The sequence below is a fragment of the Populus nigra genome, chromosome 3 (genome assembly GCF_951802175.1).
Source record: "Populus nigra chromosome 3, ddPopNigr1.1, whole genome shotgun sequence".
In the NCBI taxonomy this organism is placed as follows: domain Eukaryota; kingdom Viridiplantae; phylum Streptophyta; class Magnoliopsida; order Malpighiales; family Salicaceae; genus Populus; species Populus nigra.
Window position 1 is genome coordinate 3,732,565 of NC_084854.1, and position 25,487 is coordinate 3,758,051.

General features: G+C 33.9%; 3 protein-coding genes across 4 annotated transcripts; 2 read left to right on the forward strand and 1 right to left on the reverse strand.

Annotated features, from left to right (window-relative positions):
- The first annotated feature begins 653 nt into the window (after window positions 1-653).
- On the forward strand, window positions 654-2,984 carry LOC133688619 (ADP-glucose phosphorylase-like). Its single transcript, XM_062108166.1, has 3 exons — window positions 654-1,259; window positions 1,448-1,738; window positions 2,592-2,984. Exons 1-3 carry the CDS (start codon window positions 765-767, stop codon window positions 2,856-2,858), a joined length of 1,053 nt encoding a protein of 350 aa, XP_061964150.1. The 5' UTR covers window positions 654-764; the 3' UTR covers window positions 2,859-2,984.
- A 3,814-nt stretch (window positions 2,985-6,798) lies between these two features.
- Window positions 6,799-14,453, reverse strand: LOC133689644 (uncharacterized). The gene is made up of 8 exons (XM_062109594.1): window positions 14,187-14,453; window positions 13,965-14,089; window positions 13,585-13,850; window positions 13,383-13,457; window positions 12,268-12,665; window positions 9,295-9,670; window positions 7,151-7,228; window positions 6,799-7,036 (listed from the first exon to the last, which is right to left on the reverse strand). The coding sequence occupies exons 5-8, from the start codon at window positions 12,648-12,650 to the stop codon at window positions 6,986-6,988; spliced, it is 888 nt and encodes a 295-aa protein (XP_061965578.1). The 5' UTR covers window positions 12,651-12,665; window positions 13,383-13,457; window positions 13,585-13,850; window positions 13,965-14,089; window positions 14,187-14,453; the 3' UTR covers window positions 6,799-6,985.
- A 2,251-nt stretch (window positions 14,454-16,704) lies between these two features.
- On the forward strand, window positions 16,705-22,372 carry LOC133690114 (uncharacterized). 2 transcript variants are annotated; one of them, XR_009841394.1, is made up of 5 exons: window positions 16,705-16,949; window positions 17,149-17,489; window positions 19,193-21,210; window positions 21,817-21,928; window positions 22,019-22,372. XR_009841394.1 is itself a non-coding variant. In XM_062110305.1 (4 exons), exons 2-3 carry the CDS (start codon window positions 17,149-17,151, stop codon window positions 21,177-21,179), a joined length of 2,328 nt encoding a protein of 775 aa, XP_061966289.1. In that variant the 5' UTR covers window positions 16,705-16,949; the 3' UTR covers window positions 21,180-21,210; window positions 22,019-22,372. The 2 variants fall into 2 exon arrangements, 1 of the variants encoding a protein (XP_061966289.1); XM_062110305.1 differs by lacking the exon at window positions 21,817-21,928.
- The last annotated feature ends 3,115 nt before the right edge of the window (window positions 22,373-25,487 follow it).

Below are 25,487 nucleotides of genomic sequence, written 5' to 3' on the forward strand. Positions count from 1 at the left end.
AAATTTATTAATAATTTTTTTTATTAGATTAGAGGTTAATGTGATGCAGTTCCAGGCACAAGTGTTTTTTTTTTAAATGATAAAGGCTAAAAAGTAGAGTTTTTTTTCCTTACGTGTTTGTTATGTATTTAATACTGTGATATAAATTATTTTTTAATTAAAAATATATTAAAATATCTTGTTTTATTTTTTACATTATTAAATCAAAATTATATAAAAAATATTAATATAGTACTTTTTAGTTAAAAATAATTTAAAAAATACTCTAAAAATAGACATTAAAATGCAAAAAAACAAACACCAATATTTTAGATTTAGATGGATCGTAGAATCTTCTTAAAATGCTGAAAACTTGTTTGACAAACTTCATCGCATGGTTATTGAATCTTAACTTTGCCGGTGAATTAGATGGGTGAAGGATAAGGTTGTCTTTTCCCGGGTACCTTCAGAGGCCAAGGCCCAAACACAGCAAAACCTAGTCACATCTTCTAAAATCACCCATCTTTATACAGCTGCTCCGAAGTAGCAGCAGAGCCTGCGTACGTCGTACAGAAGGCCTACTCTGGAAACTTAACCAGTCAATTTCTACGATGTTTTAGATGTATTTTTAATATATATATATATATATATATATATATAAAACAATTAAAACAATATCGTTTTATTAAAACAAACCTAATTAAGATGACACTCAAGCCGAGCAAACCGAGTCGGTGGGGATAAAGAACCTCAACAAGTAGAATATAGAAGTGATCTAGAAAGAAATGGCATCACAACATCAAAACGGTGGTCGGAGCCCCGAACTGAGGCACGATCCAGTAACAAACCGATGGGTCATTTTCTCACCTGTCCGTGCAAAAAGACCCACTGATTTTAAATCAAAAAACCCTCAAAACCCCAACCCCAACCCCAACAACAATTCCTTATGCCCTTTCTGCATCGGCAACGAGCATGAGTGTGCGCCCGAGATCTTCCGAGTCCCACCCGACCTGAATGACCCGAATTGGAAACTCCGGGTGATTGAGAATCTCTACCCTGCCCTGAGCAGAAATCTTGAGTGCCCATGTGAGGAAAAGCAGGGCATGGAGTTTCCAGGTCGGGTCATTGGAGGTTTTGGGTTTCACGATGTGGTGATAGAGAATCCAATTCATTCGGTCCAGCTAAGTGATATGGAGCCGAGAGAGATTGGTGAAGTTTTTTTGGCTCATAAGAAGAGGATTCAGCAGATTATGAGTGTTCAATCCATTAAATACGTGCAGGTTTTTTTTCTTCTTCTTTTTAGTGAATTTGTGTGTGTTTTTGGTCATGTTCAAAGTATGAGCAGATTGTTCAGTGCTTTTGGTGATGTTTTTTTTTCTCGAATCTTAAATTTGTAGCAAAACAAGTTGAGCTATGGTTTTCTTTTTCGTGTTTGTCTATAACAACGGTCTTTGCTTTCCACTTTAAGGTGTTCAAGAACCACGGTGCATCTGCTGGAGCATCGATGAGTCATTCTCATAGCCAGATACTGGCTCTTCCCGTTATTCCTTCATCAGTTTCTGCTCGACTTGAGGGCATGAAGGAGCACTTTGAAAAGACTGGAAAATGCAGTCTCTGTGAAGTTCGAGCAAAAGAACTCTTGATTGATGAATCATCCCATTTTATATCCATTGTTCCTTTTGCTGCCACATTCCCTTTTGAGATATGGATTATTCCCAGGGTTCACTCTTCTCATTTCCATGAACTTGATTTTGAGAAGGTAAATTCTCAGTTATTGGTTCTACTTTCTACAAATCGGATCTTTTATTTTGCACAAATTTTCAAATTTTGAGGATCATAGAGATATAATTATCATTTTTGATGAGTTCTATGCTACAATTATTGGTAGTTACAACTTCTAAAGAGGAAAAAGGGTATGAAGACATTCATCAAAAAATCATTATATACATGTGTGATACTTTAGAATATTTTGTTAGTTCAAATTTAAACCACAATGAGAAACAAGGGTGGTATTTCTTGATTTTGTTGAACCCAGAATTTTGATTTTAAGTGTTTGTGGCTTGAGCTTGGAGCAACTACTGCCCTGTGCCAGTTTAGACCTCAAACCTTAAAATATGTACAGAATACGTTTGAAAGGTGTCTTTGGATCCCTTTTGTTTTGATAATTATTGTTATAGTTTTTCCAAAGAACAGAAAGATTTTTTCTTTTGTCTTCAGAAATACAAAGAACGATTGTTAGTACATAGACAATTATAAAGCTAATAAGCTTTATATTTATTTGTGAAAAACTAAGATCTCATCAGATGGAATACCTAAAAGTAGATTAATGAGATAAATGCAGATTTAATGTGGATGTTTATTTAAGGATAACTTAACTTGCTAGAGTTTATGATAAAGCAATAGACTATGATTCTGCATGTAAAATTCTTTCAACTTGTTTTTCTCTGTGAAGTATGAGATATGTACATTTTATTCATGTACTTTATGTAACCTGTAAACCATGTGATGGTTTTGAGCCATAGATACTAGTTTTTTTGTGTAATTTTCATTGCTCATAGTAGGGTCCTTCTCTGTGATTATCATTTTATCCTGATTTATATGCAATTCTGCAGATGGTTGATCTCGGCGGATTGCTGAAGCTCATGCTTAGGAAGATTTCTCTACAACTGAACAACCCACCATTTAACTTCATGATCCAGACTTCTCCCGTTCAGGTTAAAGAATCAGAATCATGTTATACTCACTGGTTCTTACAGATCGTCCCTCAATTAAGTGGGGTTGGGGGTTTTGAAATTGGAACTGGTTGTTACATAAATCCTGTTTTGCCCGAGGATGCTGCAAAAGTTATGAGGGAAGTTAATCTTCCAATGCAGGATTGAACTGATCTGATCGCATTCATACCTGTAATATTTAATTAGAAATAAATGAGACAGTCGAAAAGAAAGATTACTGTGGAGAAGAGAGTCCCATTTTATAGAATCTATTGACACCGTTTCTTTTTGGTATTTATGCTTGTCTTCCTCAAGGCTGCTGCTTGAGTGCTTTCCCTTTGTCGCTAGTACTAGATTTTTTTTGTCCTCGCTATACTACCACGGGTCTAAGACAATATTTTTTAAAACGTAGAAAATGATGTAAAGGTGATGATTTGACTAGTATGTGAGATGTGAGATCAGGATATTTTATTGAATTAAAAATAAAAAAAATCATCACACTTAAAGTTCAATATCTAATCTTAAATGATAAAACTAAAAAACAAAATTAATTAAAAAAAAACAAAATGTTAAAGAAAAATATTTGAGTTAACCCACCTGCAAATCACATCATGAGATGAGATGAGGACTGAAATTTTATTTTTTAAAAAAAATAATCAAGAAAAAAAGTTCAAATTGAAATAAAAAAGAAACAATGAAAATAAAAATGACTCACCTTAAGTTAATTCAAGATAAATTTATAAATAAAAAAAAATAAAAAATAAGAAAGTTTGAAACTCAGTACCTATGGTCAAGAGATAAAACTAAAAAATAAATTAAAAAACAAATATTAAAAAAAATCTGAAATACCTCGAGTTAACTTGACTAATCTGTAACCCATAATCATCCCATAAAATAAGAAAATGATAAAAAAAAAAAGAGAAATTAAAAGAATAAAGATCAAAATTGGATATGAAAATAAATGAGATAAAATATCAAGGAAAAATTTGAAAAAAAAAATAATAAGAAAGGGGTAAAAAAGAGAGATACAAAGAATGAGAACTAGAATTGAACAAAAAACTAAGTGAATTCAGACGTGGAGGGACAAAATTGAAGAAAACAAACAAAAAAAATGATAGAAGAAGAGAAATTAAAATAATTGGGACCAAGATTTGATAAGAAAATAAATGAAATAAAATGTCAAGGGATAAAATTAAAAAATTAAACAAATCAGGAAAATAAAAAAAACAACAATCAAGAGAATGAGTATCATATTTAATTTTAAAACTAAATAAAACAATATAAAAAAAAGATAAAACTGAAAGAAAGAAATTATAGAAAAGAATACAAAACAAATAAAAACTAATTAAAAGAAGAATGATCACAATTGAAAGAAAAAAATAAATGAGAGGTCAACTTTGAAATTTGGTTAACTGCACGGATTTTAAGGAAAGAGAAAGAAAAGAGAAGGGAGGAGAAAAAACCGTACCCGCGTCAAACCACCGCAAATTGGACTACATGCATCGCACCATCAGTTGACTGCCACATGATGCTTTGGACAACATAACAATTTGATATTTTTGGCTGTTAGATGACATCGCATGCATTGCTCGAAGGTTACAGACAGTTTTCACTTTGTTGGCTCGTGCATGGCATGCACAAGCTACTTTTTCTTTTTTATTACTATTTTTCTCTCCTATATTGACTTGCCCCCAATTAAAATAGATTATAACATAAAAACATGATAAATATATCAAAATACGCCTTGACCCTTTCTTTAGTTTTTTTTTTTACATCTTCAGCAATGAAGTTATAGTCTTTTAAAAAAAAAGAAATAATGGAAAAGACCCTCTTTTTCTTTGTTTTTTTTAGTTCTTGTTAAGGATATTTATGTAATTTAATTAAGTAAAAAATAGTTAATAGACCATTGTATCTCCAATTAATTTCTTAATATCAAATGAGCACCCTAAGAAATACCATATTACCTTCATTAAAAGGCCATTTGTTTGTTGTATGAAATGTAAGAATATCATTATACTTTAGCAATTCACAGTGCAATGTGTCTTGCTCTTCAATAAAAAATTGACAGGGTTTAGTGTTTTCTTAATATATATTAAGAACCAGGCTGCTTTCTGCTACAACGATGATCACGTGACCTCATTAAAGCTCTTTGGCTACTTGTAAATTCATTGAAGGCACTATATCATCAAAGTACGAGAGAATTTTATATTACTTCAAAAGTAATTTTTATTACTTTTATAGATTCATTTGACAAAGATATAATAAAAGAAAAAAAGAAATCTTATTTAATTTTATAGATTCACATATTTGTTTTTGGTAGCCACGCCTGGATCTAAAACGTGTCTTGCTAATCAAGGTGAACATGCTCATATAAAGCTCTCTCCAAGTTCTCACCAGCTGATGTGAAATATTACAATAGGGGCTTAGGCATGGGTTAAGCTCGCATTTTTTTTTTAAAAAAAAAATAGGTCATGTGCTGTCTGTTTAGGGAAAATGACGTATTATCTGCCACTACCTGATTTATAATCTACCAACCTATGTGATGGTAAAAAAATAATGGAGCAGGGTTTTTGAGTTGAAAATCCTTCTTTCAATTAATTGTTCACCTAAAAACATCTAATAAACACCATCAAAACCTTCCTCAACCACCTATTGACATCAAAAATCATCAAAATCACCCAAGTAAACCAAAATAAATCAAAATGGATAACCCAAAGTTTCTATTTGCTACCCCATTAACCGTCTTCACCTAGAATCATAAAAAAAAAGTTACAATTACCTAGCTAAACTTAGCCCAATAAATTTTTGACTAGCCGAATTTTAAGTGTGCCTGTGCTGTTATTGTAAAAGAAACTTTTAAATTAAAAATATTTCAAAACTATATTATTTTTTATTATTATTTTCATTCAAAAACATCTGAAATTATTTGATGACTTTAAATAATTTAAAAAATAGGTTGTAACACAATTACACAAAACAAACACTCATTGAGGTTTGAGGAAAATCAGAAACCCCTTAGTTTTGGAAATATAAATAATAAAACAATAAAAAAAATAATTTGCATAATCCAAAATTATTTGAGTATTATTCTAATCATAAAAAACATTGGCTGACTATACGTATTATTTGTTTCTCAAAATTTCGAAGAATTTTCTATCCGAATTGGATTGAATAATTCAGTTTTTTTATTTAAAAAATATTGCTCAGCCCCATCTATTTTCAAGGGAAGGAAAATGATATCAAATAAAATCCACACGACACGTGAGTATGTGACTAGGTGCAAGCATTTCATTGCGTTGTTTCTGATCGTATCGTATCCTTGCTTGGCACACTCCCCTAATTTCACACCATTTTCCATCCACTATACATATACTTGCGGAAATTGAGTATTCAAATATCTCTGATCTTGTCTCTTTTTTTTTCTTTAAAAAAAAGGTTTTAGAATTTAAGTATTTCCAGAGAAAATGACCATTTGATCGAAAAGAGGGCAAGGAGTGGAGGGAAGAGTTTAAATTATTTTTTTTCAAATTAATTGATTTTTGATTTTTTAAATCGTTTTAACTTGTGAATATTAAAAATAAAATTTAAAAAATAAAAAATATATTATTATAACATATTTCTATAAAAAAAATACTTTTAATCGTTAACACCATCCCTAACATCCTCTTACCAGTGTATTTTATCCTCATTTCAATCGATGATTAATTCTGGATGCCTGATTTATTATATTTTAAAATTAACCTTAAATTATCCTGCAAGTAAAAACAGTCGTGATGCTTTCTCAAGAGACACATCCCTAGCAACACATGTATCTTGATACACTGCAAAATCGACATTGAACAGCATCACCCATTTGCTTAAGATCCAAGGCATAGGTCAACTCGATGACCGGTTCGGACTCGGACCTGAATTCGTGTAAAAACCTGGTTTTTTTTTCCCTCTCCTATAAACAACAACATTCCAGGTTTCTTTTTTTAATTAAAAAAAAGGCTTCAATTGACCTAAAATAACCCATCAAATTCACTATATAAGACGAGCACTCAATTGAAAAAAATCGAAGGTTAGAGGCTTAGGGAATAGGAAGGAATTGTTTTTAAGAAAAAACATATACGACTGAAATTTTATCCTTTTCTTTCTTGCAGGAGGTGAAAGGTCATGATTTATACAGTACGGGGGAGCCAGCATTTTTCTTACCTCCTCCGAGAAAAAAAAAACCCAACAAATTCCAACGATGTTTTGTCATCAACATCCATCTTCCTCCCAGGTACATTTGTGATTTGTCCAGAGTTTTTTTCCTAGTCGGAGTCAGAATCCATGTTTCCCATGGCCTTCAACCCTCTCGGTCTCTACATGGAAAATACAAAGATGCTACTTGTCAAGCTCATAATAGACCCGGCATTACAGCAACAATCATGCTGATGTGAAAATAAATACTTATGGTTCATCGTTTAGAGTAGTACCTTCTTGGTGATCTTCTTCTCTCTCACTTCATACCGTTCTAGTGTCAAATCACATAGCCATGCTCCAGGACTCACAAGCTGCGCAGCATAAACCAGAATCAGAGTTCCCTCTAGAAAATTGAAATTTCAAACACAACCCAACACAGTTCATGGACAAAAAAATAAAAAAAATAAATAACAATAGCACCATTTTTAATTGTGGACTATTCCCTCCCCCTTCGATTTAACCAAGAGCCACCACTTAAAAAAGAAAAGATTTAGCTATGAAGGAATGGCAATTTGCCCATAAAGTAAACAATATTCCCAAAATATCGCACAAAACAACTCTGAAATACATAGATAATCTACAATGGAAAATAGATTAAAAGATGGGCCAAACAAAAGTTGGTCATTGACAAGGCGCCGTTAGGTTCATGTCACTTTTGTCGGCTACTCTAGAGATAAGCATGGTGGTGTACATTAAAATCCTCACCCGACACATTTACTCTAATTTAATCTAATGCTTCACTACAATTCTGTCACAAACCTAAATTTTCATGATATCATGATAAGCATAGCGTCATGTTTTTTAAAAGCAATTTTTACTTGAAAATATATTAAAATATATATTTTTAATTTTTAATATTATCATTTCAAAACTATAATATAAAAAAAAATGGGGCCTTGACAAACTTCAACACCAGATGCGCACCCTTGCTAGCTGTATGCCCCCAATGGAGTTCCCTAGGTTTTTTCTTTTCAAAGGAAAGTTTCATGGGTTGTTGCTTATCACCGAAGCATAAATTTATAGCATCACAAGAACAATAATGGCAAAACATATCTGTCTAAGTGTGGGCGGTCCACAATGACAATCGTGCTGATAGCAATAATGGGTGATCAGTCGTATTATTATTATTATTATTTTACTCAAATCAATTTAATATTCTCCCCGTCATCGTCATGTAAATAGTCAAAAAAAAAAATAATCAATAAATCTATCTTTAGTTGAAAATTCGATCACCTAGCACGTGCCAGATGATTCAGCCAGCCAAACCCCACTCAGATTGTGAGCTGATCAAATGGCTTTCTAGTGCCCGGCATATTCGGGATAAAAAAGGAATGCGCACCTACCTATTAATTGCTAAAATAATGGCCTGTGAAAATGCATTAAACTATTCGCATGATATTTTCCTATTAATTGTTTCTTTTCGGTACAAATGCCCTATTTATTCTTAAATTTTAATCATAATCTTAACATTCGAAATTACCAGTGCGCCCCCCTAATTTCTAGTAGTAAGCAACTAAGAAATACACTGAAAGAAAAGAAGAGAAAAGGTTAGTGCTAACAAACTTAGGTTATTATTGGTTAATAGGTAGACATCCACGGCTTGATTGACACGTGCAACAAGTGCATCTGTCACTTTACACGCTTTCCTAGCTTTTACAGGCAAAGAAAAACACCAAAAAGCAGAACAAAATAGATGCCGTGTTTGTCAGAGAGATATAATTGTTTTTAAAAGTATTTTTTTTATTTAAAAACATATTAAAATATTTTTTTTGTTTTTAAAAGTTTATTTTTTATTTCGGCATATTAAATTAATATAAAGATAAAATAAAATTATTTAAAGCAAAAAATTAAAAAAACAATAGTGCAATTGTGTTGCCCCAAACAAGGTCCAGATATATCGTTTGACAAAACTTTTAATTCTGTTTTTTTGAAGTTTTTTTAAAAGATTTTTATTTGAAAAAATATTAAAATCATATTTTTTTAATGATTTAATGTTAAAATTAAAAAAACTAAATATTTTAAAAAGACTCTACTCCACGATCCGTACACTCTCTAAACTTGCAATTCACGACGGTATCCTTAAAATTTGTGTTCTCTTTTTTCCACCGCCACCCATCACTTGTACCTTGTGATATAAATGCTTGTACCTTACTCTGCATATGATCTTTTTTTGTGTTTTACAATTCTATCCTTTTTGAAAGTTCTACAAAATGGGTGAAATAGGTAATGAGACAATACACTGATCATCTAGTGGTTATGGGTTTACTTTTTCTAATCTTCAAATAAGATTGTAAAATGACAATTAAGAAGATAATCAAACATAGACTGCTAGAATAAAAACTTGAAATAAAAAAACAAGGAAGTAGAAGGGTCTTACATTGAGGGTGCGTTGAATGAACTTGGCTCTCTTTTTGGGTCTTTGAGGCAACTTAGACCCTTTAAAGGCAAAGAAATCTTCCTCTTTCTCTTTATTAGTTAAAGCAATAACAAACTTCGGTGGCCAAACTGGTGGTGGTGGTGGCGGCGGTGGTTCTCCACTCCCCCCAGAAGATGACCTTCCTCCTTTCTTGCTATCCGAAGAAGCCGCGGGTTTGTTATTATGGTTATGGTTCTCATGGTTGCTGCTGCTGTGGTGGTGGTGGTGGTTATTGTTGCTTCTCTCATCGTGCGCACCCTTGTCCGGTGAAGCAATCCTTCTCAAACCACCGCCGTTACTCTGGCCTCCTCTCATGACACTTGAATTCTCTGAGTTCCTATTGAAATTAACAACACAAGTATGGAACAAACATCATCAAACAAACAAAATTAGACCATATGCGACACGACTGACTAGGAAATACAATAAAAGAAACACATCTGAAGTGTTTTTATGTAAAGTAGTAAAAAAAAAAAGATTTGAAGTGGGTAATTATGAAATTACAAGAATACCCTTTGAGGAGTTTCGATTGATCATAGATCGGTGGGTGTGACTGGCTAGAATCTCGACGGGTTTTGCGTAGAAAATGGGGTTGTGGGTTTTTTAGCTTCTTTCGTGGACCATATAGGCCTTTAATGGAGGGGTGTGCTAGTGGGAGGTGTTGTTTAATTTTCTTATATATGCCTTTGTTTATGTTTGAGAGAGAAAGAAGAATGGAGATTCTATTTCTATTCGTGTTTCCAACCAACGTGAGCAGCTGGTCTTTTTAGCTGGTTTTTTGTGGCCGTTGGATTTTGTTTTTGCTCCTTTTTAGGGGTTAAGATTACGTATTCAATTGTAAGATAAAGTGGACCAGATTCCTAATCCTATGTGTAATCGAACGGTGGATGGTGTTTTTTTTTTTTTCCTTCAATTATGGTAACTCGGGTGGGGCTTGTCTTTTCAATGTTATCGACTCGCCCCATGCCCGTTGTGGATTAGAATTTGAGAGGTTACGATCAAGTTTGATAGGCCTGCTACAGACCAAACTACAATAGGCAAAGCCAAACCTAATTCAGTCTTTGTACTATAATATGTTAATTCCGACAGTCATTGGGACCAAAGAATTCCTAGCTAAAAGCATACAATTCATGTCACATTTCTAATGTATGCACCTGAATTCTGTTAAGAGAAATTGCAACTAGTTCTTCAACAATCACCATAGCTATCAGCAAGGTTTTGGCAGTCAGAAGGATCAACCCTAGATGGGGGGCGATGCTACGAAGTTGCATCACCCAAATCAGAGAGTAAGTGATGACCAATTCATAAATTCTTACCTTTCTGTATAAAAACCATCAATCAAGTTCTTGGAGTTTCCCTCTTGAGGACTCCGTCCTAGATCATTAAAATAGCAAAGAGCAGCAGCCTATTTTACTCGAGAACCCAATTTTGACTTGGAAGAAGGCTAGAGAGAAGGCGCTTTCATGCACTTACCATGAGCTCTACTTCTGAGCCATACACATGCGCCCACCTGACCAATCGGAAAGTGGACAAATATAAGCCTCATATAATATTTTACTCAAGCAAGCAAAATTGTTTGATCTTTTCAAGAATTTGATCAAACCCCTAAGCACCTGTTACATTAAAGTAGCAAGTTGCATGTTGAAGATGAAATATTTTATGAGGCCCATGTATTTGCCATCACAGCACCAGTCAGGCCAGGTGGGGATTTAAAAGTCAAGGGCACCCACGACGTGTGGCCTTCTTATCCATTTCTAGAACAGCCATGTCCACCCCCACCTAAAGAATGCATGTCAGACTCATACCCTTACCCTACAGTGAACGCATTTCATTATTTCTGCTCGCAAGTCACAGAACTGAAGGGTCCTATACACATGATCGATCATCAAAAGCACTATAGAGATAAGGTAAGGTGTCGAGTTCTCTTAAGGCCCAACCATGACAATGCTGCATTTAAGAAAATGCCGCAGCTGGAACCACTCAGCCAGCGCATGTACGTCTGTGAATACTCTACTCCATTCAACGACTCCAGTCCCACACCATAATGCCTCCAAAAACTAAGAAAGCCCCGAATTTCCCAAGGAAAAGTAGTCTTCCAATGAAAACCACACCATCAATCATTCATGACAAGGGAGAAAAAAAACATTTATTGAAATTATTCTGTAGTGCTCTAATTTATGGGCTGATTTTCGTTGAAGTTAAATCCTAAGGCACTCAGTTTAAAAATATAGAAAAATCCCAAATATACCATGAAACTATTAAGGTGGTATCGATTTCCCACCCAGACTATTATTTCTCATATCAATTTTATCATTAAATTATCTTGATTTATCAATTAATAAAAAAAATAAGTTCCCTAAGAAATGAAATATCTTTTATATTAAAAAATAATTTGGATGAAGATATAGATAGAAATCTTTAAAATAGATTGAAGTTATTAATTGAGATTTTTTAAAAATATGATAGTAAAATTGATATAAAAAAGTGGTTTTAAGTGTAAAATTGAGACAATAGTTGAAGGATATTTTTGAGAGGGAATGGCCAAATAGTGCACATAAACGGTGGGACCCAAAACCCTCCTCCCTAATCAATTATTGAAAAGCCTAAAATCTCCCAAGACTGTCACTCTATGATCCATATGCTAACTAAAAAGTTTCCAAACCATGTAGAGCCTCGAAGGGAAGGTGAAAAATGCTAAGATATGATTCAGGAACGAAAACTGTAAATTTGCCGCTTGAATAAAATAAACGACAAACACGACCCAGTAAGAATCGTGGGCCCAGCCCACAACCCGATCCATATTCCACCACCACATCCCGACAACCTCAAGAGAATCAACACCCCCACCACATAAGCTCAAAATTTCCTCATCACATCAAGTAAAAAGTTCATTTAAAATTCACGTGCTGTATGGTAAAAGGAATGGATCTGTACCTTAAACTCCGCTGAGGTGGCGGCGGTGGAGGAGTAGGCGGACGTTGGCGGAGATTAAAATATCCGTTACTGTGATTGGTGGGATTATTGTTGTTGCTGCTGCTGTTGTTTGTACTTCTTGGCTGATGATCAGAGGTGTCTATGTTATCAGCTCTAACAACCCGACGGTCCACCCGAACAGTTGTCTTATGAACCAGAGCGGTCGAGACGTCCTTGACTTGAACTTTCATACACCTGAGCCGCTTCCGGTTCCCCCACTGCAATACAAAATCAGACGACGTCGTTTGCCCATTGGGATCTAAGCTGGTTCTCTGGGCACTGCTATGGGTGGTGGTGTTGCTCGTGCTTCCATTATTATTGCTCCTCAATGAATCCTTTTCCATTTACTTTTTGTACACCTGTCCCATCCCAACAAAAAAAAAAAAAAGAGGGAGATCAAGCTATTAACGTGGCTTCCTGCAACTTCCACAAAATTCAAATAAAAGAAGCCGGCCCTGGCTTGCGAGAAAATAAGGGAAAAGAAGAAATTGAAGCAAAAAAAAGGGATAAAGATTGGCGTAGGATGTGAATACTACAGGTTAGATTGTTCACAATTGAACAGTGGCCGTGAGATTGGCATCTCTTAAGGTGGATATGAGTGGAAATGTAAGAGGTGGATTCAATCTATAAATGCATCTGTGAAGTTTTAAAAACTTTATCCGCGTGGAGAAACAAAGCACACAAGAAATTTCTCAAAAGTTCAGAGGAAGAAAATTCAATTAGCTCCCCTTTGAGTGTCGAAACTCTTAAAAGTAGAAAAGACAAAAGCGAAGGTGGTGTAGTTGAGTAGCAGTTTGTTTCAGCCGAAGTTTTCTTGGTAACACAAACGGAGATCGTCGTCTGAGAAAATGATAGCGAGAACAAAAATTGAAAGCAAAGCTAGTTCTCTTGATTGCACGCAAAATCAGAGAGAAGAAAGGAAGAAAGCATCAAGAACAATTGAAAAATAAAAAACCGACCAGAAAGTGAGGTCAAAGTAAGAATTCTTCGGAGAGAAAAAGGTTGGCCTCAATACGAAAACCATGAAGGGAGGGAGAGCAATCGAGAGCCTGTGAAGAGAAAGATAGACACATTACCTAAAAACTTCAAACTTGTTGAAGAAATCTGCTGATTACCGGAGAAACTACTGGTTGTTCTTGGGACACTGTAGACTGCACAAGCAAAAACAGAGAAATCAATTGATGCTGAACGGAAAAAAACAGGGAGGCCTAGTAAATTGCAGCTACGAAACTGACAATCTAGAGTTGAACTGCATAATCAAGACTTGGATTCTCGTACCTTTCAATATCATTCAGATTTTGAGGAATTGTCTCTTATGATTATTCACCGATTCACAACACTTCGCTTTGTCTAGTTCTCTGTCTTTGCAGTATTCAAATCTTTTATCGGATTTTCAACTGAATGACATTTCAAAGGACTTTCATGTCAGATTCCGATCTTTGTGTATCCAGAAATCTGATTTAAAATTGTATCCTCTAACAGTACACCGTGTGAAGATGTCCTCCGAATTCTCTCTGAAACGGCTTAAATCTTTCACAATGTATCTGCAAAACAAAAAAGAACGAGACAAAGTCGTGATTACTTGAGGGAATTAGCCAGAAAAACATCCACAGAAATCGAGTTATGTTTTGAACTCCGAAGGTGTAATATTCTGATACCTTCTCCCTATAAATCTCAATGAAACGAAGCCCAATCTTCAAAACTCAAAATTAGTTTCGTAAATCAGAATCCAGCGTGGAACTCACTCCCTGCGAAAAGCACCTGCAAATCACTGCAAATGTACCTGTAGAAGAGAGAATCCAACAAGTTATTAACTACGTTTTCAGGTTCAACCACGCAACACTTGTACCAAATCAGATTACGTTTTCTTAATTACACACCTAAAACTCTTCTGTCTCCGTAAAAGTTACAGATCCTCGACATTTATCCAGTTCTCTTCAATCCCATTCAAAATCCCATGTTTGGTTAGCTAGAAAGAGAGAGAAAGTGCAAGAAATCTGGCACTGGAAACTGTGAAGAAGAGCCGACCAATACTACAGAGAGCTTCGTCTTCTTCTTCAATAAAACGAAACGAATGCTCTCTTTCTCTCCCCTTCAAGCCCAGCCTTCCATACCCTTTCCAGCTCTCCGTTATATCCAACCCTTCAATTCCGAGTATAAATAGCCCTTGATTCATAATCGACGGTCCGTATTAACCGTCAAATGCCGTCCATTCCTTGCCACGTTACAACCTTTTCTGTGTTGCTGCTGTTGCATTTGGGCTCACGGTTCTCTCACTAGTCCAACGGAATCTTGAAGCGCGTTATGTGTTTTATTTTTTGTCAAATTATATAATATAAGTTGATTACGGTGTTATTTTATTTAACACCTGTCAGCTAACTATGGTTAAATTTAGTGAAGAAAATGAGCTCTGTCGATAATGTCGGGTTATTATTTCGGGATTGAAGGAATAAAGTAAGTTGAGATAGAAGGATTGAGACGAAATAAAACAGAAATCGGAGTTATAGTTGACAGTGTTATACAATATAAAATAAAAATTCACAAATCATGTTCTGTTGATGAGGAATATTACAATACAAGATATAAAAAATATATTTTATCATTGATGTATATTATTATTAAATTTAAAATGATTGAATAAATAAATATTATTATTTTTATTTAGTTTATAATTAGCATTAGGTTTTTTTAGCAAACTTAAATTGATAATCTTTTCACTTGTCAAAATTTTATTAAATATATATATACATATATAGAGGGCTATTTGTGGGAAAAGAAATTGGTTATATTTTTATCTTAATCCTTTTCTGCCTCTTCTTTAAATGAAAAAAATAATAATTAAAAATATTTCACGAGATAAAAATAAAAATAATTATTTTTATTTTTTCTATGCAAGAACAATTACGAAATGAATTAAAAACACTTGGAAGGCATGCATAACAGCATTCACATTCACATTCATGATACTTATTTTTTAGCTAAAAAAATCATTTTAGCTAAGCTCAATAGAAAAAAATTATTTCTAAAATAATTGAGTATTTTTTTATTAATTTTTAAATCAATTAAGAAACAAGAATCCAGTAATTAATGAAGTGGAACGGTGAAAGCAGGGCACATGCCGGAAATTGCATATGCCGTTCTTATTTTCATGTTCTGCAAAGGGAATTAGAGAGATTCCACCGAACCCGTATGCACACTTCAGTGAAGAAGATGGATAGAGGACAGAGAAAGACAACCAATCAAACCAGAACAGGCTCAAAAGCAGAGGACGGAGCCAATAATCTTTTTTTTCCTCCAAGCTATTGCTCAAATTATTGTTTATTGATTCAAAATCAAATAAACACCAAATATTTACACAAATTTTATTAATTTCACTTATTTTATTTAAATTTTATGTTAATCCAAACAAATCAAATCGGCCCAAACATAACTCATGCATCAATATTTAATATCCACAAAACAATCACAAACATAACAAATAAATCAATAATTCAACACAAATAATCAAATTATTTTGAAATTCAAACACAAATTAACAATCCAAACAATTTAAATATTATAAAAAAAACAAGCATTTGGTTCAAAAAATGATTTGAGTTCATATATCAATCTTTCAAGGTGTTTAGCATGTCTATGAGCTACTGGAATTACTGTTAGCGCATGTACCATATGTCATCACCATTGTTGGTGAGTGGATTCACACACAGTTACTACTAGTGGAGTGTGGGTTATTGGATCTGAAACTCTATGATCCCCCCGCACTCCTCCGATAGGGAGAATTAAATGGAATTTTTGGGAAAAGTCATGATTCTAAAAGAGATAGAATTTATTTTGATTTATTTATTTTTTAAACCGTGATAATATATACTAGCCATTTAAAACATAATTGAACAAAATTTACAACCTTGCTCCTATTAGCTATTATATCTAATGATTAGATTGGGCTAGCAAGAATGTGGATGCTTCATGCAATTGTTAGGGGCGAGTTACTATTGTTGAGAACCTATTTATTTTTATATTTTAAAAATATTATTTTAAAAATTTAAATTTATATTTTTTACTTGAAATTAATATTTTTTTATTATTTTTAAATAATTTTAATATACTAATATATAATTTTTTTAAAAAAAATAAAAAAATATTATAATATATTTTTAAATAAAAAATATTTTTAAAAACAACCACAACAATGTCAAATAAACTCGAAGCCTTCTTCCACCTAGATACCATTTTACTCCACGCAATCGTTATAGAAAAAACACTGGGTTTGTAGCTATTGGACTAGGTCAATTATCCATACTACTGGGCCCATTACCACTTTTTTTTTTTCTTGAGAAAAAGGCCCATTATCACGTTGTAACAAGGGCAGCCGTATCCCCTTAAATTAATAGGAGACCCTTCTTCCTCCTGCTGCGACTCTCTCTCTAACATCATCTGGCTGAGATCAAATAGCCGAAGAGACTATAGGTGCACTGGTTCGGTGCACGAGCTTTAAGATTACAACTTAAAAGTGCTGAAAATTTCTTCAGTTCCTTGTTGTATTTCGTCAGATTCTTCTCTCCCTATATCCCGCTTGTCTCAATCTTCTCCGGAACACAGAAAACGGAGAGACCCCATCTGCGACCATCTCATTACTGCTCCAGGCAAGACTTCCTTTTAAATCCCTAATTTTAAATTTCTTTTTTTTTGTGCAATGAAACATCCAAATCTCTCTCTCTCTCTCTACTTAGGGTTTGGTTTAGTTTTGTTCAATTTACTGCAAAATTGATTAGATTCGTCAGTTTTTTTCGTGTGTGGTTAATTAGGTTTCTGATTTTTAATACAATTACTGAATTTGGACAGATGTATAACGGAATCGGGTTACAGACCCCGAGGGGGTCGGGTACAAACGGTTATATCCAAACAAACAAGTTTTTCGTGAGGCCGAAAACCGGCAAGGTAGCACATGATACTAAGGGTTTCGAGGGAGATCAGGGGACTGGTGGGATTACCAAGAAACCTAATAAGGAAATTCTTGAGCATGATCGCAAGCGGCAAATTCAGCTCAAGCTTGTTGTGCTTGAAGACAAGCTGATTGAACAAGGATATACTGATGCTGAGATTGAAGAGAAGCTTCAGGAAGCTAGGAAGACTTTGGAAGCTGCATCCGAAGAGAGTGGGGGACTTACTGCCTCTGACACAAAGTAATGAATCTATGGACTTCTTAGTTTTGTTTTGTTTTCGATTTCCAATAATTTTGATGCTTATGATGCCATTCATTCTTTTGTCAATTTGTTTTATGCATAATTTCTATTATAAGATTGACTCTGTGTGTAAGTTTGATGGTTTTAATGTGGGATGGATGTGCTGGTGACTTGATAAACATGTATAAAAGCAAGTTCATTTTAGGGTCTAGGTGCTTGGATTGTTTTGGAGACAAACTAAGGAATTGTGTTTTTCTTGATGGTCACAGGTTTGGGTTATGTTTCAGTTTTAATGTTGCATTTGGCACTGTCTTGTTTTGACTGGGAATTTGTGTGGTATAGTTGCTCTACTTGTACAAGTGCTGTGTATGGTTAGATGCTAATATGTAGTTTGGACGTGTTTGAGTAAATTATGTTGTTTATGGTACTGTTTTGGTGTTGTATATGTTATTGATGTTATAAAATTTAAGGTATTTGTATATTGCTGTGAGGAATTAATTGAAAGTGTGCCGGTATCATATGCTGTTAATCGCAAAAACAAATTTATGAAGGGAATAGGAACATTAACCCGATCTATAGCCTGTTTATGTTTATTGGAACTGATTTTAGTGACAGCTTAAGGCCGTTCTTGGTAGTTAAAATTTTTCAAATTCTGATGAAATGCACACATGCCCTCACACATTTATATTCGTTGGATTTGCTGACCTGCCCATTCTTTGGGCAGTTTAGTGTTGTGTCCAGTTTTTTTGGGACAAAAATATCCCCACATCTCATTTTATTTAAATAATGAAGTGAGGATAACTTCATAACTTACGCTATAGAATCTCCTACTGTCCCATCTCACCTTTCTTTTATCTTGTTCATTTATCGTTCATATCCGTATCAAGTTCAACCCCATGAATATGGATAAACTGGATTTATTTGGGTTTCTATTGGTTTGATTAAGAACAGCCCATATTTCTTTTGTTGTTTATAACCAAGGTTCACATTAAGTTTGGCTTGCTGCAAATCTATCTTGCACCAACTCTGCAACTATGTGAATACATAATATTTACAATGTTTCTTTTGAAAATTCAAAGAGGATATCCTTAGAATGGGGCTTAACACAGAAAATATAGTTTCTTAGTTTAGATTTTGTAACTTGGCTTTTAATTTAGCAGCATGTACATGAAGGTTATAGAAAATGGTTTTTGAGCTTTTGGCTCTTATCAATTAAAATTGACAAAAAAGCATTTGAATTCAGCAGCAACAAGCCAAAAAATGTTGTTGGGCCTCTAGCATTTGGCTATATTTTACTGAAGAGCCTGGGACAGCCGGGGTTTTACTCACTCACCTGGGCCCACAAAGTGCGCTTTCCGGGGGGTGGGGTTTCCTCGAATCCAAAATATATATATATATATATATATATATATATATATATATATTTTACTGAAGAACTCGTAGATACATATATAATTGAAAGTGACTATAGATGATAGATGTTGAAGGAAACAATTTTGAAGTTACAAAATTATCCATGTTTAAATCATTTACATAAAGAAACATAAAGGAATATTGCTGTCATAACCTAAAAAATTGGACACAATGCTAACCTGCCCGCTCTTTGGGTGTGTTGGCAAATCCACACACACACACACACACACACACACACACATCTACTTTGTGTCCTAGTGATGTGATAATGACTTTAATGTGTTAATCAGGGTTTCAGATACGCAGTCCCATCAAATTGCTGCTAGGAAGGAAAAACAAATGGAAACATTAAGGGCTGCTCTTGGTATACGAATGTCTGAACCAGATGAACAAGGCATTGATGGGACTGATGATGAACTAAGAAATAGTCGGAAGAATGACCCAGGTGAAGGAAGCAAGTGGAGTGAGAAACGTGAACATGCCTTTTTGGATAGAGAGTTCACCCGCAAGAAACATGTGGCTGAAGATCTTGAAGTTGAGAAGGATGAAAATAAAAAGGGTGTTAAAGCCTTGAAAAATAAGAAGAAAGAAGATGAGTTTGACGAGTCAAGGCACCACCGGAAGGAAGAAAGCAAGAAGAGAAGGCATCGGGACGATTCTTCTGATACGGATAGCAGTGGGAAGCATGCTAAAGGAAGTCGCAAGAAGCATAGTAAAGGTAGACGAGGAAGGGATCATGAAACTGAAAGTGATTCTGACCATGGCAAGAAGAAGAGAACATCGACGAGGCACAAGAAAAGCAGAAGACATGACAGTGGAAGTGATGATTCTGCTACTGATGACGAGACCGATTCCGACCATGGCAAGAAGAAGAGCAGAATTTCTGAGAAACTCAAGAAAAGCAGAAGATCTGGTGATAGTGATGATTCTGCTACTGATGTTGCGGATGATGTTGGCCTGGTTAATCTGCATCAGGAAGTTGAGAAACACAAGAAATCTCGTGCAAGGCATGACTCTGATGATAATTCTGGTTTTAATGATCGATGGAATGGTGATGGCAGTAGACATGGGAATGGTCGCAGAATCAGTGAAGGTGATAGTGAATCCGATCTCAACAAAGTAGGAAAGCATAGAAGGGAATTGACAAGTAGGAGTCACAAAAGGAATGATAGTGATTCTGATGCTAGTGGTGATGAGAAATTAGAGAAAATTAGAAGTAGGAGGAGGCATGATAGTGATGAAGAAGATTCTGATACAGTTTATGGTAGGAAAGGGAAGAAAATTGTTGAGGAGATGCGAGGTTCTCTGAAAGATGATAGTGATGATAGCAAGAGCACTGATTCTGACAGCAGTGCTAGTGATGATGGGCATGGGAAAACCATGAAGAAAAATCTCCTAGACAAAAGTGGACGTGGAGATCACAGGCAGATAATTGACAAGAAGCTAGATTCTCTGGATGATGTCAGTGAGGATAGCAGGAGAAGCAGTGATTCTGGCAGCAGTGGTAGTGATTACAGACATGGAAAACCTGTGAAAAAGACTCCTGCTGATAACAACAGAAGTGGAGGGGGGGATGGTGGTTATAACAAAGGTGGTCGAAGTGGTCGTGAATCCTTTCTAGAAGAGAAGGGTTCTAGATCTGCTGATCTTGGCCGTGGTGATAGACCCAGAGAACTGTACCAATCTCATAGAGAAGCTGTGGACAAAACCAACCTTGATATTCAAGCAACGGGGAGGAACAAAAGGAAACTAGATGATTCAACTAAGGATGAGGAGCATGAATCAAAGTCAAGAAATCGAACAATTGGAAAAGAGGAAGGGCATGGCATTGATCATAGAGCATATCAAAGTAAGGATGATCAGAAGGGTGATTCTTCTAAATTGGTTAGATCCAGAGGGCGTGATGATGAACATGTTGGAGATACACGTAAAGAAGATGAACCACGACGTGGAAGTAGGAATGATCAAGAATACAAAGAGCGTGGAGGGGAGAAAAGACATGCCAGGGATGAGGAGGATCATAGAGGGAGAAGATACCAGAGAGATGAAGAAGAGGATGATGACTACAGAAGGCATGGAAAGAATGAGGTAGATCAGCGATATGGAAGTAGAAGGCACGGAAGAGGGGAGAAAGAAGAGCAAGGAAGTAGAGGTCATGAGAGGGACAAGCAGATAGATAACTCCAAGAGGTCTAGATATGACGATTCTCGTTTTAGTGAGAGGAAACGGTATGAAAATGACAGGCGTGATGATGATCGAGTCAGATATAGAGATTAAAAACTGGTCATCTTTTGGCAGCGCATAACTGGTCAGTATCTCTTACAGGGTTAAAGCTTTGGTTGCGTGTACAAACTGAACTTTGTTTAAATGCTCTGAGAACCTTGAAAAAATATATGTTATGCTATGCATGTTGAATATAGAGAGAAGAATAAAAATGTATTTAATGCAAAACATGCCACCGCTCAGAGTGTTAATATGTTCTTGCAACTTGTGAGATTTAGGTTTAGATTTGCAAGACCTGAAAGGCAGTGGTTCTCTGTAACCAAAAAACCTCAATAGTTATCAGCGATAGTCCCTTTCAAATAAGCATGGAAAATTTGTGATGTGGAGATTTAAACTTCATCGCAAGAAACAGTATATGAAGTCCCAGTAAATAGAAAAGCACATTAAGGTTGACTTGGAACTCAGCATTATCCCTGATAAAATGTTATCAATGTCATTTGATATCCCAGGATAATTACATGCTAGCATTTTGAATTTGTTTATGGCAACATGCTTGATTATTAATGTGCCCGCCCACTCTCTTCTTATGTTACCAGAATCATTGGGCTAAGCTCGACCACTGAGGATCCAGCTATTCATATTTCGTATGAGCCAGTTTATGATGTTTAATTTTTCTAATTGTCTTATGCAGTACAATTACACAAACAGTAATATGTTGCCGGGATGGACCCCACTGCTGATGCATTTTAATGTTTATTGCTAGCTTTACTTGCTTAGAAAACACCTGCTCGAGTTTCTTCACCGTATGAAATTACACTACTCTGTCAGTCACAGTTTGCTTGATTGTCCATGGATTTCCTTTTTCCCATGCTCATCTTGAAGACTCGTTTCAGGTTAAGCCATGGAGAATCTCAGCCGGATCAAATTGTTACTGGAGCCAGGGTGCTAGAAAGTGGAAAGAAGTCTGCTCCTTGAGATTGCTCAATACTTGGAACAGTAGTAGTATTTTGTTGATTCAATGAAGAATATCCTCCATAAGTGTTTGTTACGACTTGTTATTTCCGTTGGTAAGGATTGGGTTATTTGACTGCTATTGATAGTATGCTTGTAGCTTTGATATTGGGATGCATGCTTGCCGATATACAGGCAATGCCTCTATCATGTGTGAATGCTGTGCCTTCAGATTGACCAATAATATTTTGTTATACCATCAAATTATTATTATTATTATTATTTGGTTCTTAAAATGCGATGTGGTACAATTGTCTGGAAAATCTATCTTGCAGTTGTCGAAAAGGAAGTAGCCATATTAATTATTAACAATAAACTAAAACTTCTTAGTGAAACAGTATTTCACTGTATATTTCTACAGTGAAATGTTGAGTTGTTTTTTTTTGTTTTGTTTTTGTCTTTATGGGTTTGTTTTTGCTTTTTTCCATGTTTTTTTTAGTGAATTTTTTTTTTGTTTAATTTTTTTTTGTTAATGTTAATTTTGTTAATGTTAATTATTAGATTTTTATGATATGGATCATGGGTTTGACGAGTTAACATGAAATTTTTTTTTTGTTTTTTTTCTTTTTAATTAATAACATATACTAAAACTGTTTCGGTGTTTTACTGTGCAATTCACAGCGAAATGCTAAGCTGTTTTTTTATGTTTTTATGGGTTTTTTTTTATGTTTTTTTGTGTTTTTTTTTCTTTTAATGAATTTTTTTTGTTTAATTTAGTTTGTTAATGTTAATTTTATTTTTTTTGTTATCAGACTTTTATGACACGGATCTCGGGTTTGATGGGTTAACCTGGTTTGACGAATTAACCCGAAATTTTTTTTTGCTTTTTTTAAAGTTTGATGAGTTAACCCGTAATTTGTTTTTAGTTTTTTAATATTAAATTTTATTATATTTAATTATCAGGCTTTCATAACATGTATCTCGGGCTTAATGAGTTAACCTGTTAATTTGTTTTTCTATTTAGTTATCAAACTTTCATGATGCGAATTTCAGGTTTGATGGGTTAACCTGGTTTGAAGGGTTAATCCAATTAATTCAGATTCTTTTCTTTTTCTTCATTAGTTTTTTTTTTCATGTTGGTTTTTTTTAATTAATCTATTTAAGTATTACACTTTTATGATACGATTTTGCAGCCAGACCCTCATTCAAGGCTCTTAGGTCCGATGTTACAGCTAGACTCACTTAAACTTGAGTCATGGAAGTTTAATACTATTATTAATATTATAAATATTATTTTTGGGTCAAGTGTTGCAGCTAAACTAAAGGCTTTTGGACATATCTTTGCAGAAAGACCTAATACTTTTTTATCTTATTTTTTTTTGATATTTTTTATGGAAAAAAAAAAATTTAACCTGTGGCACGTGCCTTTGTTTTTTTTTTTTTCTCTTTTTCTTTTTAAGCTTTTTATTGTGGATTGTACAGTACAGTCCATAGTGAAAAAGCTGATATTTTTAGTTTTTTTTAGTTTTTTTAATTATTTTTTTAATTTAGTTTCTTATTATGAAATTTTTTTTATTTAATTATCAGACTTTCATGATATGGATCCCAGGTTTGATGGGTTAACCCAGTTTATTCAGATTTTTTTTTCTTTTTTTTCATTAGTTTTTTTCTTCCTGTATGTTTTTCTTTCTTTTTGCTTTTTGCTTTTTAATTAATTTTTTTTAATTTATTTCATTAATAATAAATCTTTTTTTCTATTTAGTTATCACACTTTCATGACACGAATTCCAGGTTTGACAGGTTAACCTGATTTGGCAAGTTAACCCGGTTGATTCAGATTTTTTTTTTTTCTTATTAGTTTTGTTCTTCCAATTTCATCTTTTAATATTATATGCAGTCCACAGTGAAATGGCTGAAGCCTTTAATTTTATTTTTTTGCTTTTTTTATGCCTATTACTGTGGACTGCACAATGCAATCCACGGTGAAAAGGCTGATACCTTTTTTTTTTAATTAATTTTTTTATTTAGTTTGTTGATATTAAATATTTTTCTATTTAGTTATCAGACTTTCATGACATGGATCTCAGATTTGACGGGTTAATTCAGTTAATTTAGATTTTTTTTCTTTTTCTTTATTAGTTTTTTCTTCTTATTAGTTTTTTTCTTTTATTGTTTCTTTTTATTTAATATTTTTTTATTTAATTTAGTTTATCAATATTAAATTTTTTTATTTAGTTATCGACTGATGCCTTTAGTTCATCAATGAAAAGACTGATGCTTTTTTGTTTGTTTTTTCCTTTTTAATTAAATTTTTTCCGTTTAATTTAGTTTGTTAATGTTCAAATGGGTTAACCTGGTTTGACGAGTTAGCCCAGTTAATTTTGTTTTTCTATTTAGTTATCAAACTTTCACGACACAAATCCAAGGTTTGACGAGTTAACCTAGTTTAAAGGGTTAACCCAGTTAATTCAGATTTTTTTCCTTTTTCTTCATTAATTTTTTTCTTCCTTTTGGTTTTTTTTCTTTATTTTTTTCTTTTTAATTAATCTATTTAATTATCATATTTTTATGACACGGTCTTTCATCCAAACCCACATCCAAGACTATTGAGTGTGGTATTGCAATCAGACCCACTTAAACTTGGATCATGCAAGTTTAATGTTATTATTAATATTATAAATATTACTCTTGGATCAGGCGTTGCAGCTACACTCAAGACTCTTGGGTATAGTTTTGCAAAAAGACCTAATATTTTTAGATCTTAATTTTTTTTAATATTTTTATACAAAAATTATGGATCCGTAACATCGCGCAGGTTATGTAACTAATTTTTCTTTTATTTAAGGTCAGGCAGGAAATAGGATAAGCATCCATGTCCAGTCCTGTAGAAGTGCGAGCGAAGAAAATGTGAGCTCATTTTCAGCAAGTAGCAGAGAGTCAACTCTGCTTGTCTATTCTTGTGGTGATCGAATTATTTCTACATTAAGGAGGTTTGCTTTCTTTCTTTAATTTTCTAGATTTAAATATCAAGACTAATAAATAGAGTGTGTGTTCTTAATATGTTATATATAGAGATAGAGAGAAACGTAGTCGGAGTTGTTATGTAAATTAATCTTGTTATCTAATAAAAAAAACAACAAAAACTTTGGAGTCAAAATAAATAATCATTAGTAAATTTGAATGCCAAGCGTGTAACCAATCTCTCTCTCAAAAAAATAATATATATATATATATATATATAACCACAAATCCTCATCCAAGTGTTTTTGTTACTAATAATATTGTTTAATTAAAATTTGACACTTGTGTACTACACACTAATATTTCCTTGTATAAAAATTATCCATGTTCTTGACTTGAGTGCACTAACAAGTCATTTACCAACTTGTAAAATAAAAAATTAAAGTCTAG

What these genes read in the sequence shown, in the direction of transcription:
- LOC133688619 (XM_062108166.1), top strand. Translation starts at nt 765, where the DNA reads ATGGCATCACAACATCAAAACGGTGGTCGGAGCCCCGAACTGAGGCAC. An exon ending in AATCCATTAAATACGTGCAG is followed by an intron (nt 1,260 to 1,447) that starts GTTTTTTTTCTT and finishes TTCCACTTTAAG; the next exon opens with GTGTTCAAGAACCACGGTGC. An exon ending in ATGAACTTGATTTTGAGAAG is followed by an intron (nt 1,739 to 2,591) that starts GTAAATTCTCAG and finishes GCAATTCTGCAG; the next exon opens with ATGGTTGATCTCGGCGGATT.
- LOC133689644 (XM_062109594.1), bottom strand. Translation starts at nt 12,650, where the DNA reads ATGGAAAAGGATTCATTGAGGAGCAATAATAATGGAAGCACGAGCAAC. An exon ending in CCACCTCAGCGGAGTTTAAG is followed by an intron (nt 9,671 to 12,267) that starts GTACAGATCCAT and finishes TAATTTCAATAG; the next exon opens with GAACTCAGAGAATTCAAGTG. An exon ending in TCATTCAACGCACCCTCAAT is followed by an intron (nt 7,229 to 9,294) that starts GTAAGACCCTTC and finishes TATGCTGCGCAG; the next exon opens with CTTGTGAGTCCTGGAGCATG.
- LOC133690114 (XM_062110305.1), top strand. Translation starts at nt 17,149, where the DNA reads ATGTATAACGGAATCGGGTTACAGACCCCGAGGGGGTCGGGTACAAAC. An exon ending in CTTACTGCCTCTGACACAAA is followed by an intron (nt 17,490 to 19,192) that starts GTAATGAATCTA and finishes TGTGTTAATCAG; the next exon opens with GGTTTCAGATACGCAGTCCC.